The following is a 13,047-nucleotide window of genomic DNA, read 5'->3' as shown; positions in this document are numbered from 1 at the left end:
ATGACCAGCCTGGCTGCGACTTCTTTTCAAACTGTTGGCCTAATCGGAAAAAAGTCTAAGCCCGTAAACAAGTCCAAAGGCAATGATGCCTGACGATTTATTTTATCAGATTTCAATTTGTCCTCGTTTTAAAACCCTACAAAAGCACCTATATCTTATTTCACATTTTATGTGATTTTAACACTACAATGCGAATACTTTTATGTAAGGAGATGCCAGTGTACATATGTTTTTAAAATAAATTAGATTGATTATAAACTATAATTGGTTGAACTATTGTCATGATAAAAAATAAATATTTAGATTTGTATGTATATGTTTATGTAATTTAAAGCAAGCCAACTCTTTACAGGGTTAATTTTGAGCAAAATTATGTCGACATATTTATGAATACTCCATTACGCCACACCTATATCGAGTCTAAAACGCTAACTATAAAAGTTCAGGTTAACTTCAGATCGTTTGTTAGTTTTTTATCAGCTCTAAAGAAGTCGGGTTTTGATCGGAATCCGTGAGTGCCCCCATTATGGTTGGGATTTTTTAGATCAGCAGTTATTGCTATATAGCCATATTTATAAATCTTCTACTGGCCTACTAAGTCCCAACATAATGAGAGTAAAAACCACAGGTTCGACGTTGATGTGAAGATTACAAAAATATAATAGAAATAGTGAACTTAAAAAATATTTGAGAACTTCTCTTCATTCACTGTAATTAAAGAAAAACGGTTCAGCTGTTTAATACTATTGCAATAAGAGAATTAATACGGGTGAGTTACGAACATATTTTCTAATTCCGTACTGATATAGTCATAGTTTAAAACTGGACAGATTCAGTAGTTATAAAAGGGGCAATGCAAGTTTTGAGTCTTGCATTTGAAATTACAGAATTAAAAAATTACCCTTTAGTCCTAAGAAAACAAAAAGTGAAGTACCAAAATGTGTTTTAGGTAAATATGGCACATTGGGGTCATGCTAAATGTTCGATGTCAAACAGCTGGTATCAGTTCAGCCGTTCGTTCAGAGAGAGACCGGAATACCCCCTCTTACTGGCAGTATATTTCAGTACATTTTCCAGAAGCTGCGGTGTTTTAGCACTACGCGGTCACACTATTCGCAACCCTCATACGATTGACAAATTAAAATTAAAATTGAGCGTTTTCTAGGAAAACATGTATTCAAAGGCGAAATTTGTGCTAATTTTCTTGCTGGGTGTGGTGGCCAGCAGCTGGGTAAGTGATAAACCCCTGCGTAACACACTTAACAAGACTAAGCGAACTCTTCTTCCAGGGATTCTTGGAGCATGACAGCTGGATTACAGTAGAGCTCCAACACTCGCTGGTTGCCAACTCGGAAAGCTTCTCCTTCCGCGGGAATGTGACGATTCCAAGCCTTAACTCTGGACTGGCCAATGTGGAGCAACCAGCTCTGAGCACTGTGGATCTGGACTTGCTTAAGGTAACAGTGGTTTGTGCATCAGGTACATGAGCACGCCGGTAGGAAAATGTTAAGCATTTTTCGCCATCCCGGATTGTTGTATGTATGTACATGGTGCATACCTATAAACCCTATAGGACTAGCGAGCATCTTTTTATCCCATTGAATTCCGGTTAATACAAAATGATTAGCGAATGATTTTGCCCAGATATTTGCTTAGCACTTTACCAACATCAACCATTGATTTAAAAATGCATCTATAGTTATTGAGCCTACGATTTTTTGTTTTTTAGCATTCAATTAGAATATATCACAAAAATTGGCAACTTTTCTTTTTTAGAAACTGGCCCTAGGAAACGAGTTCTACCGCTTGAAGGCCACGGTGGTTTATTCAAATGGAGCTAAGGCGCAGTTCATCACTTCCAACAAGGCTTGTCGTCTGCTGCAAGCTCAACTGAATGACGTGCTTTGGGTGTCGCTTGATCCCTCCGGATACGTTACCGGCATCACTGTATCCCAGGACACGGCCCCTGCCACTGCTGAGTGCACCCAAGAAGACGTGAAGAAGCTGGTTGAAACGCAATTCAGCACCGATGTGCTCATTCGCCACGCTGAACTGGCACCCGTGCCTGATACTGCTGGATTCATTCAGAAGGTGGAGCGGGAGCGTGAGGCCAGGGAGCGCGGTGAGGTTCGGGATAACCGCGGCTTCTTCGCCAAATACGTAAGTTCATAGATTTTAGACTGAAATTCTTTGTTCTAACTTCACTTACTCATTTTTAGTGGATGTACATCGTTCCGGTAGTTTTGCTGGTATTCATTTCGGGAGCCACCAATCAGGACGGTGCGAAATAGGTTTAATTGTATGATGTGTATTCTTTTGTTTGTTAGCATTTCCTAATTACAATTCCTAGACAATTTTGGATTTAGCAATTAAAGCTTGTAAAGTAAAAATCGATTGAATCAGCATTTTATTTAAAATAATTCTATCTACCTTTGTGCAGAAATATCAATACATTGGGATTTGATGACTGTTTAAGGAGTGTTGTGGTAAATAATGGTGACTGAATTTTAGACCTTTGGAGTGCAGTTTATTAAAATTTCTCGTTTTGGTGACAATATTTGTTTTTATCTGATGTTCCCCTGTTTTCATTCAGTCCATTTTGGTTGAAAAATTATTGTAGAAAGTCGTCAATATAAATAATATCTAATAAGCTCCATTTGAGTATTTGGGCACAATCATTATACCGTAAACGTGGGATCTTCTGGATTTATGACGCTTAATGATAGGTGCTGCCTGCTTTGCACTACAGCACTTCCAATTGAGTTTTGGTACCCAAGCTACTTTTAAGATGGTTAAGAGATTTTAAGGTCCGGAGCATTATCCCCTGAAAATTTATATAGCTGAATGCCTTTGTGTCAGAAAATTCTGGTGATCCTAGTTCAGATGTATGTCAACCAGGAGGTTTTAAACCTCTGAAATGAAAGGTACTTTCTGCATAATTTTCTTTGGCTCAAGGAAAATGTTTCTTCGTTGCTTTTGATCATAAGATTTTTCACCAGACCTTTTAAAAACAACATTTTGGATTTTAATTTAATCGAAAATGGACGACTATATCATGTGACTGGCATAAAAACATTCGGAAATTAGAATGTAAAAATGAAAATAATACTTATTAATTTTCTTTAAGGGTACTAATACTTTCGCTTACTCTTTAGTATATTAATTTGTAAGTTACAAAATTAATATAGATTTGAACTAGAGCTTAGAATAACATTTCGACGTGGGAACTAATTTTTACTTTTTGATTACTTCACACGTTCCTTCAAATTCAATATAGAATTTGATTATTTGTATACCCGTTACTCGTAGAGTAAAAGGGTATATGTTGACCCATGTTGCCACGCCAAGTTTAACGTCCACAAACCGCCCAAAACTGCCAAGCCCACACCTTTGAAAAATGTTTTGATATTTTTTCAAATTTTTGTTAGTCGGGTAAATATCTTTCGATTTGCCAAAAAACTTTCAGCCACGCCCACAAAGCGCCAAAAACTGTCAGTGTTGAAGTCTCTCCATCGCACTTCCAATAGCTGAGTAACAGGTATCAGATAGTCGGGGAACTGGACTATAGCGGTCTCTCTTGTTTTTCGATTTTACTTGATCACACAACCACCTTTGTTACTAATTATTTCTGTGATGCAACGTTGAATTTAAAATATTCGCCTGCTTTGTTTTCTATATCATATCTATACCATATATATCTCTACATTCAATATACTATACTATATTTATATTAGATATTTGAAGAGCAGTTTTAACGCTATTTGGCCATAGTTTTTACAATCGGTTAAGAAGTGTATGCATATATTATTGCAATATCCACATAGTTTTTACAACCGGTTAAGAAGTTTATGCACATATTATTGCAATATCCACTTTTAAAATACCAAATGAGATCCGATGCCAGACTCAATTTAGACGAATTAATCCAACTGAAAGTGTAAACCGTAATTAAATGCCTGTTTACCACAAGTGACGGGCTATCCGTTGAGAATCGTGAATTACACGGTCGCTTTACCACGGACCACCCCGAAATTGACTGGAGTGCGATGCGTGCCGAGTGGTTGCAGTTCAAATTTGTAATTACAATCCGTGGCGCCTTCCCGGGGAAGTTCTGCTGGGGGAATCCCCAGCACTTGCAAAAAACAATTTTCTACATGTTGGCCAGGGTAAGGGCGACGAGGGCTACGTGACAATTTGCCGATACCCAAATTTTTCCATGGACCTGGAACGCCTCCGATGGCGTAAAAAACGAATGGCCCGTGGGCTTGTTTTTTACCCACAAGGCGAGCCAACATGTGGTAACCCATAATTTACGCCTAGGGATGTTATGATTTTATGTATATCGAGGACTTCAACAATAGTTTTTCTGCGGTCAAATGATACAGTTTTGGCCATTTGTGCATTAAATGGTAATGATTCTTTGGTTCTTCTTAGTTTCAGGTATTTATCAAGACAGTCTTACCATTTATTTTGATTTTAATAATAATATAATTTTATATCCGATACTCGTACAGTAAAAGGGTACACTAGAATCGTTGAAGAGTATGTAAAAGGCAGAAGAAAGCGTTTTCACCATATAAAGTTGAGCTAAAGTTGCCACGCCCTCTCTTACGCTCACAAGCCGCCTACAACTGTCAGTGTTAAAATTTCTCCTTCGCACTTGCACTAGGTTTGTAACGGGTATCGGATATTCGGGGAACTCGACTATAGCGTTCTCTCGTGTTATATTTAGATTTGAAAATTATTGTTTCTTTAGCGAGTTTCTAACTGTATACGAATCTTGTCCTGCTAATTTATAAATTGTTTTAAATTTGTATTAAATAAAACTAATATATTTTTTAACAATATTTTTTTTCGTAATAAATGTATATAATGTATTTATTTAAAAAGTTAATGTAATATCCGACTTCCCTTTTTTGTAGTAAGCACTAATAGTGAGTTTGACAGAAGTAGGCACAATGTGTTTTTTTAGATTAAGGAGCAATTCCTACTTAAAATTTTCCCTTAAAAGTGACATACTCAATCTGATGGGATAATGTTAAAAATGTTTCAGTTTTTACTGTCCCCACACCAAAGAGTTCGTCATCTGAATAATCCCAAATATTGTGACAGTAATATTGACATCGACTGTATTGTGAATTGTACTCTTTTTAAGCATCTTAATCCGTCACCCCTTTTCGCTTAAATTTAAATTACGTATTTGGCAAACAAGGCGCACTGAAGGATAACAAAACACTTTTAAATTCGAGCCCACAAATTGTCAGATCAAAAAGCGGAATCGGGAAGGGCCATCTGTCAAAATTCTCGTAATGCCATGCAATCTGTCACTCTTCGCATTTCCTCGCCGGGCAACGTTAACAAGGTTGGAGTTGGAGATGGAGTTGGTCGATACCCCTAATTATATATGTATGTCCTAATAAGTGCTATGTGCATATCCCGGTGCACTTGTCAAGTGTTGGCACACCGACTCAACCGAGCCGGTCATTAAAATATACATTTTTCGATGTTTAAATTAGCCACCCCCACGGCGCCGAGAGGGTTGCGGGCTATACCGCCGCATTCAATTAACTAAATGGTTCAGTTAACGTGTTACCTTTGGCCCACATTCGATCGCAAAACGAGCGAGTAAAGGGGTGTTGTCATTCGGAGCGGCTAATAGCGCTATTACACCCCCAATTAGTTCGAATAGATAGACTGATAAAAGTTATGTGGCTAGTTTGGGGTGTGTTCATGGGTTTAAATGAGGAGGAAAAGCTAAGCTGGGCCTAGAACTAAAGATGCACCTTACACATTTTAAAGTTTAATGCCTAATCCCCATTGCCACTTCCACTACAATCAAGTACTATCCACAACATCCCCTATCCCTTTCCAGTTCATTAAATGCCTGTCCTGTAATATACAACCTTTTATTTGTATATCCCTAACGGATCTCAATTTATTTGGATGCAATGCAATTCGTGGACTGTTAAACCCGTCGTACCTGTACGTAGTTCGAAAAATGTTTTTCTGAATTTAAAATAAACACAGTCGGAGAGGATATGCCCCTTATAAGTTCTTCACCAACGAAACGCATCTTACATAAGGACAGACCATATTACGGCGTAATCCAGGAAGAATCCAAGAAGACTTCCTTTCTTGCAGTTAGATAAAGAAGCAATGAGTCCCAAAGAATGCGTTCTGTTTTGATAAAGCAAATAAATGCTAATACGGCCGCTTGAATGCCAAAAGCATTTGGACAAACACGGACCCACGCAGATGCACTCATGAGCATAAATTTGTAACAAGTTAGCAGCTGGCGCCAATTCACAAGCGTCGTGTCGAGTGATTAAACAATCGCATTGATACCCAGTCCATCCGAGCTGATTCCAATTCACACAATCCCGATCCCAATTGAATTTCGGATTGACAGGTTCATAAACGGCATTGTTCGCGTGTTTGTATTTAAATTTCATGCCCGAATACAATTGCTCTTTTCCTGCCCACACACACCCAGCATCTCACAAAAGGCGGGAAAGAGGCTTATGCGTCGGGCAAATACGCTCTGGTTTGCATTGGTCATGGGAAGGCCAATTGCGGACTCATTCCGGGTGCTCTGCTGGGTGTGCGGTTCATTATCATCGAGATAATCCCATTAGAAAACGCTGCGGCAAGTGCTAGTTTGATATTCCTGCGAGTCCTTCGGGGCCGGATAATAAATACATGTGCACTTTGCACATGACGAAGTATCCCTGCGCAATAATTAGCATTTGTCAGAATTGCGGATCTAGCAATTCTCTAGTTTTTACGGATAGTCTGAAAATATCTATGTAGAAATTTTATAAATCTAAAAAAATCTCTCAAAACCATTCCAGTTTTTACAGGTTTTCCGATTGCAGAAATCCTTTGAAGGATAAACGGAATTTCAATGAGATTGCCGAGCTGGGCAATAAAAATATTGATTGAATGCGGAACGAAGTCAAAGTTCAAAAGATTTGCCTTGTGGGTAAATGGATGAAGAACCTTACGTCTATATTTATGATTATTTTCGTAAAGCCTTTTAAATAAATAAATCCATCGGGGGCGTAAGCGCATTTTAAGTGAATGCGATTAAAATAAATGAACTTAAAGTGCCTTAAATGGGCAGATGTTTCTTTGCTTTCCAGCTTTATGCTGCTGTAACATGAATACAGAGCCCAAGTTTGCCGTGGCTTAAATATGAAATTGCCGAAAAATCAAAATTCCCAAATGCGCGCACATAAATCTGTAAAATTTCCAGTGCCCATACAAAATTCCAAATCACTTTAACTGCTGGTAATCGGCGCATAATCTTTGAAAATTTGCATGCACTCCCCACGAAAGAAGGCATTTGAGATCCTTATCGTGCGCATTATTCACGTCACGTCTGAAGTATTCAAAGCATAGTAAAACTGCCCATCAATTTCCTTCCCTGCACCGCCCAGCCCGGCCCCGCCCCCTTTTCCATCGGTCCTTTGCCCCCCAACCAAAGGAATATTAGAATACTCGGGATCCTGCTACTAAATTACCTGCAATGGCGATGACGGCTTGTTGTGGGTGCTGTGTCCCGATTGTCCTGCTCCTGGACCTCGTCCAGGTCCCTTCGATCGCTGGGCAATTATGAGCGGTTGGGAGCCTCGATATGTCGCACTGTGGACATGCCCGTTCGATGCTTGTTTCCCCTTCCCCCTGTCTTTTGTCTTAGCCATTTGAGCCATCGAGGAGGCTGCAACTCCGGTCTCTCCAGGTCCTACATGATCGCCCCGGGCCAGAGTGGGGCCTCTCCAGAGAAGGAACAGAAGATGGGCAGGAGATGGTAGGAGATGGGCAGGAGATGGGCAGGAGATGGGCAGGAGGTGGGCTGCGGCACAGGCGTTGCGTCTGGCACGGGCTAGTGGCCATAATTCTCGGTACACGACTGCAGGAAAGGGCTGCTGCAGCGGCATCACCGCCGGCATCATCCGTCCCGCCGATCAGATCGGCAAAAACGTTAGGAATCTCTGACGCATACCAAGAATGCAGCACTCCAATGTTGGCTGCATCACTCCACTTTTCTCGGATTTGTAATATTACAGCACAATGATGATCATTTCTGTCCAAGGAGTGGCCATTTCGAAGCTGTGACTTAGTTCTTATTGGTGTCTTGATTACTTACTAAACGAGGTTCTTTGTTTCAAATAAAGGAAATTATAAATACAGCACACATGTATTTGTTAAGGTCAAATACTAAGTGGTTTTAAGAATCTAGTAATATATAGGCTCTCATACTTTGACTTGCACTTGTATATTAATTGAATTTATACAAAAGATCAAATTTTTCCCACTACAACAGTTGTATGGCGAAATTGGCATTAAACTATATTAATTTAATAGCTTTATGCCACATCCCAAATTAAATAGACAACTAGCGAAATCGTTACTATTGCAAACATCGCTGAGCAGCAGGGGAACGATAATGAGCTGATCATCGACTGCTGTGATATGATAAGTACGACTTCTATCGGAGGCGGCAGACTGATTCTCGCCGAGCAGCGCCCATAACGACGCAGTTCGTCAAAAGCTGGCGCGGTAGGTGGAGGAGGGGGACGCGGCACGGCAAGATCGGAGGCGATGCCGGTTCCAAAGCCTGAGCACTGGAGCGATTGCAGATTTTGTTACGAAGGTTAATGCGAAGCGCAGAACAAGGAGAGCAACCCGTGTCAAAACTGAAAGAACAAAGACATCGTCGCTTAAAGCCGACTTCCGCACACCCTTACCAAGGAGGTCATACAACTAACCATAACCGTTGACTCAACAACTTCTCCACATTTTACAATAAATTAAACACTGACTATCGCAACCAGTAAAAAGTAATCCCAATTAACAGATACTTGATGTATAAGAGGGCATGTGGCTTACCGTATACCCCGCAGATGGCAGGTAACATGAACTCGGCGCAAAAGTTATGAGCACAAAATGCAAAGTCAAGCAGGCAAAATCCTATAATTAAACAATTATAGCAACTCCCACTTTTGCTCGTGGTCATTCGCTGGCCCTGGACCCTGGCGATATGTGCGCTACTCCTCCTCTTTGCGATCAGGACGGATTTCGCTCAGTGTAGCACGACGCAGGTACTGGTGGAGGAGGAGCTGGACAAGTCCGAGGAGTAGGCGGAGTTGGAAGAGTTGGGGGAGTCGGATGGCAGGGGACAGAGCGGTAGCACAAGTACTTCCTTCTGTGCGAGGAATGCTAGCGATTCTCGGTCCTCCATTCTCGACAGCGCCCCAAGCTCCACCTCCGTCTGGCGGTCTGGGGATCTGGGGATCTGGAACCTGGAGTCTGGAGTCTGCAAGTAGAAGCCATCGGAGGCCCAAGCCCCGAAAGCCGAGTTCAAATGCATTTCGATCTCTGGCATTGACACTTACGGCTGTTAGTCGGAGGTCGAGCACCAATGCCATAATTATAATACCCGCGAGGAGAACCCCAACCATTAGCGTGAAATAGATTGCAAGCATAAACTGGGAGAGCTGAGTGTTTGCAGTTAAAGTATTCGTATTAATCGCAAACACACTCTTCTGAAAAATTCAGATTTCACAAGGGGTTTCTATTAAAGTTGAATTGGAGTAAAATTTAGTATGCTCCCAAAATTAGACAGTTCGCAATGAATAGATTTTAAGGCCTTAAAGTAAAGTAAAATATATACCTAACACTTTTATAGGGAGGTTGGGTCCTTAAAAAATTCTTTCTGGTTACGGAGGCGCGACCAGCATGCTTGACTCTGAGAAGTTCAACTGCAGCCACTAATGATATGTAGATGACGGCATATGAACCTCGAACTAAACCATGTATTAGTCTTACGTGCGGGTAAAAGACCAAAAGAAACTGGACGAGCACAATAAATTATTTGGAACGAGTCGATCTCACCCCCGAATCTGGATCGCAAAGTTCGTCTCGGAATCTGAGAAACTCGCAATCTGGGGAACTCTGGAGCGCTGGGCAGTGCGACCTGCTCCTGCGTGGCTCCACTCGTTTATCTTGCGAGCAGAAGACACCTCGGACACTCAGACTTGCAGACCAAGTCGGAGCTAAAGTCTCAGCCTCGATAATTAACACACAAGCGCGGGGCGTGATGAGCAACGGACTACAGAACCAAACAAATTATTAAAAATGAATTAGTGGAAATATAAATATATGATTTCGAAGTCCCATGGACCGCTGGGGCCACGTGCTCCTAGGCATCCATGCTCACATCCCATCCACATTGGGCCCTGATTACGCCCCTGGCCAGGTTGCCTCCGGGGTCGCAACGGCCAGCTCCACGCTCCCCACTCGACTGCAATTGCATTTGAATGTTTTTCGAGGCTTCGGTCTCTTTTTGCTTAAATATATAAAAGCCATTAAATACTAATCTATTCTCGATTGCTCTTCTTCGGCCAGCCACCTAATGACGCGCGGCCAACATTTAGGCCACCACCACAGGCCAGGGGACCTGTGGGACCAGTGGTCCCAGTGGTCCAGTGCAAGGAGGCAGTGCCTCCTCCCTCCTAAGTATGATTAATTAATAATGCAGGTAAGCATGTAGTTCGGCGTCCACATGCGCATGTCGGTATGTGCCACAGTGGCTAACCGTATTATTATGCACATTAGCCAACCGTGTCATTATTTTATTATTATTGTTATTCCGATTTCATACTCATTTAAATGCTCATTAATAAAATCGAATTGCAAAGATTTCGACAGATTTCGAATAACCGAAATTTTATAGGCTGGAGTTGCTGTTTTCTTACGAAAGATAACCTTAATAACCTTTTTTATTTCACCTGATCCAATGGGAATAGTTGAGTTAAGCCCTATGCTTAACTATGAAATGCAAATGAAATAATGTATAATATGTAATATTTATTAATTTGTATTGCTAATTATTTACACTTAAGAGTCTACTTCTAAAATGAAAAAACGAAACGAAAAACCGGTGGAAACTGGCGCCTAAATTGCACAGTTAATTTTTATATCAAATATTTTCTTTAATTTTAACCGATGTGTAAGTCTCATGCACGCATTTATTATTAAGTAACTACCAGATATGTTGTTTATTTTTGTGCGCTTTAAAACATTAAAAAGCTTTAGTGATTTATTTTGAAACGAGGGTTCAATTTATTATTAAAAATATGAATTCTTACCCTATTTTTAAGCATCCGAAATAGAATTGCCAAAAACTACACAATGATTGTAAAACTTAAAAAATTGTCAATGCAATCAGTAATGACCGCTTTAAAATCATTTTAGAAATACTATTTTTACATCGGTACATCGTTAATATTAAAATAATATTTGTAACCAGTTACGAATAAATACATTTTGTATTTCATAGATATGAATAAGGTTTTTAATTGGTAGTATGTCGGTGCTAATATTTCAATGGCAACTGTGGCTTAGTGCAAATTAAAACCACATGACTCGTGGCTTATTAAGCTAGATTTAAAGATCACCAAGTATGGAAATCAATAAAACAAACACCAATTGCTAAACCAATGTTTTGCAGGCAGTTCCCTCTTCGCGATGCCCCTGCGACGTCTTCCTATTTTAAAAATAATGGAGGCACGCGAAGGTAGCAGATAACTAATAGGGCATTACACGGCCACGATGCAGACGTAAACATCAGAGCCTTCCCCCTTGCACCACAAAAACCCATAGGCCGAATGTATCTGTATCTGTATCTGATGAGTGTATCTGAGAAGTGCAAAGAGAGTCTGCAGGCCAGCTAAGAGAGCGCGCCAGAGCGAGACGGCACGCGGCAGAGCAGGACGGAGCGCGAGATAAATAGAGTCGGGGGTGAGTCGAAGATACAGATACATACCGCCTCGAACGCGCTGCCTGGAAACTCTGCCAGCATCCCCAAAAGCGATATGCTATGTACAGCCCGAGCAGAATGTGTATTGGGGCTGTTCAGTTGTCGGTGACACAGGAGATTGTAACTCACTCCCCCTTTTGGGGCTTATCCGAAGCAGTACCTCTACACTCTGGCAAACGAGTGGGCTATTTCTTAGCTTTTGGTAACTGTCGAAGCTAAGCTTCTACCCGAACTTCCATATGCTAGTCGTAGAAAATACGTGTCAATGGTTATAGAGATGTGTTTAGGCCTATGTGTCGCTTATCTTAAGGTTGTCCAATCATAACATAAAATAAAAATATTAATATATCTGTAGGAGCTGTTATTTTCCACGGAGATGTGAAAAATCAGCTCGGAATTCACAAATATATCTGAAGTACTTCTTTTTAGCAGCATCATTTCTTTAGAAATGAAAGATAAACCATACGTTTGGATTTGTTGATTATGTATCTAATAATTCGAACTAACAAAAGTTATTTCAATATTTTTAAAATGGTTATGTCAATGGATTGAAAGTGTCTGCAATCTGTCGCTATCAGGAACTGCAACTTAGATTATCTTTTTCAAACATCTTCTGAATGCTTTGCTGCTTTAACTTAAGGATCTATGTCCCTTTTTTCCCAGTGCAGTACATAGGCACACACATAATGCCCCCGGCCGTGGGCAATGAAATTCGGGGAGTGGGCGAGACAAATATTAAATCAAGCTGTGTATTATGTACTGGCCATGCGGCACATAAATATTTATGTATCCGCATGTAGGCACACCGGGGTGTGCGGGGCTATGTGTAATTATGCACTTATCACTCTACATGAGCCGTGTCCGTGTCCGTTGCCGTTGCCGTTGCCGAGTTTGCTAAGTTCCATTTCCTCGGGAGCTTTTGTCCGCATATAGAAGGAGTGCGCCCGAATCTCAGATGTACGCATGTACACGCGTCCAGGGAGTCGCAGTGCGTATGTACAGGTGCCCACGAGTCCGTACATACGTATCCGTATCCGTCCATGTACAGAAGCTGTATGTGGAATTGTGACGGAGGGAGGAGGGATGAGGGATGAGGCAGAAGGACCACATACAGCCATGGCTGCGCACTATCTTGGCAGGACTTTCGGGGGGCTGGGACTGCGACTGAGAATGGGGATGGGAGGTGAAGCTGGAGCCGGGATCTGGGTGGCACATGACCAACA

General features: G+C 41.1%; 1 protein-coding gene across 1 annotated transcript; it reads left to right on the top strand.

Moving 5' to 3' along the window:
• Nucleotides 1–1,071: 1,071 nt before the first annotated feature.
• LOC6539799 (ER membrane protein complex subunit 10) lies at nt 1,072–2,394 on the top strand. The gene is made up of 4 exons (XM_002086650.3): nt 1,072–1,231; nt 1,290–1,457; nt 1,777–2,160; nt 2,220–2,394. The coding sequence occupies exons 1-4, from the start codon at nt 1,172–1,174 to the stop codon at nt 2,289–2,291; spliced, it is 684 nt and encodes a 227-aa protein (XP_002086686.1). The 5' UTR covers nt 1,072–1,171; the 3' UTR covers nt 2,292–2,394.
• The last annotated feature ends 10,653 nt before the right edge of the window (nt 2,395–13,047 follow it).

This window comes from Drosophila yakuba, chromosome 3L, assembly GCF_016746365.2.
Source record: "Drosophila yakuba strain Tai18E2 chromosome 3L, Prin_Dyak_Tai18E2_2.1, whole genome shotgun sequence".
In the NCBI taxonomy this organism is placed as follows: Eukaryota; Metazoa; Arthropoda; class Insecta; order Diptera; family Drosophilidae; genus Drosophila; species Drosophila yakuba.
The sequence above is the reverse complement of the archived record's forward strand: the minus strand, read 5'-3'. Positions and strand labels throughout refer to the sequence as shown.

Excerpts from the sequence above, each read along its gene's own strand:
- LOC6539799 (XM_002086650.3), top strand. The coding sequence starts at position 1,172 with ATGTATTCAAAGGCGAAATTTGTGCTAATTTTCTTGCTGGGTGTGGTG. Across the intron at positions 1,458-1,776 it reads TGGATCTGGACTTGCTTAAG|AAACTGGCCCTAGGAAACGA; the intron begins GTAACAGTGGTT and ends TTTCTTTTTTAG. Across the intron at positions 2,161-2,219 it reads GCGGCTTCTTCGCCAAATAC|TGGATGTACATCGTTCCGGT; the intron begins GTAAGTTCATAG and ends ACTCATTTTTAG.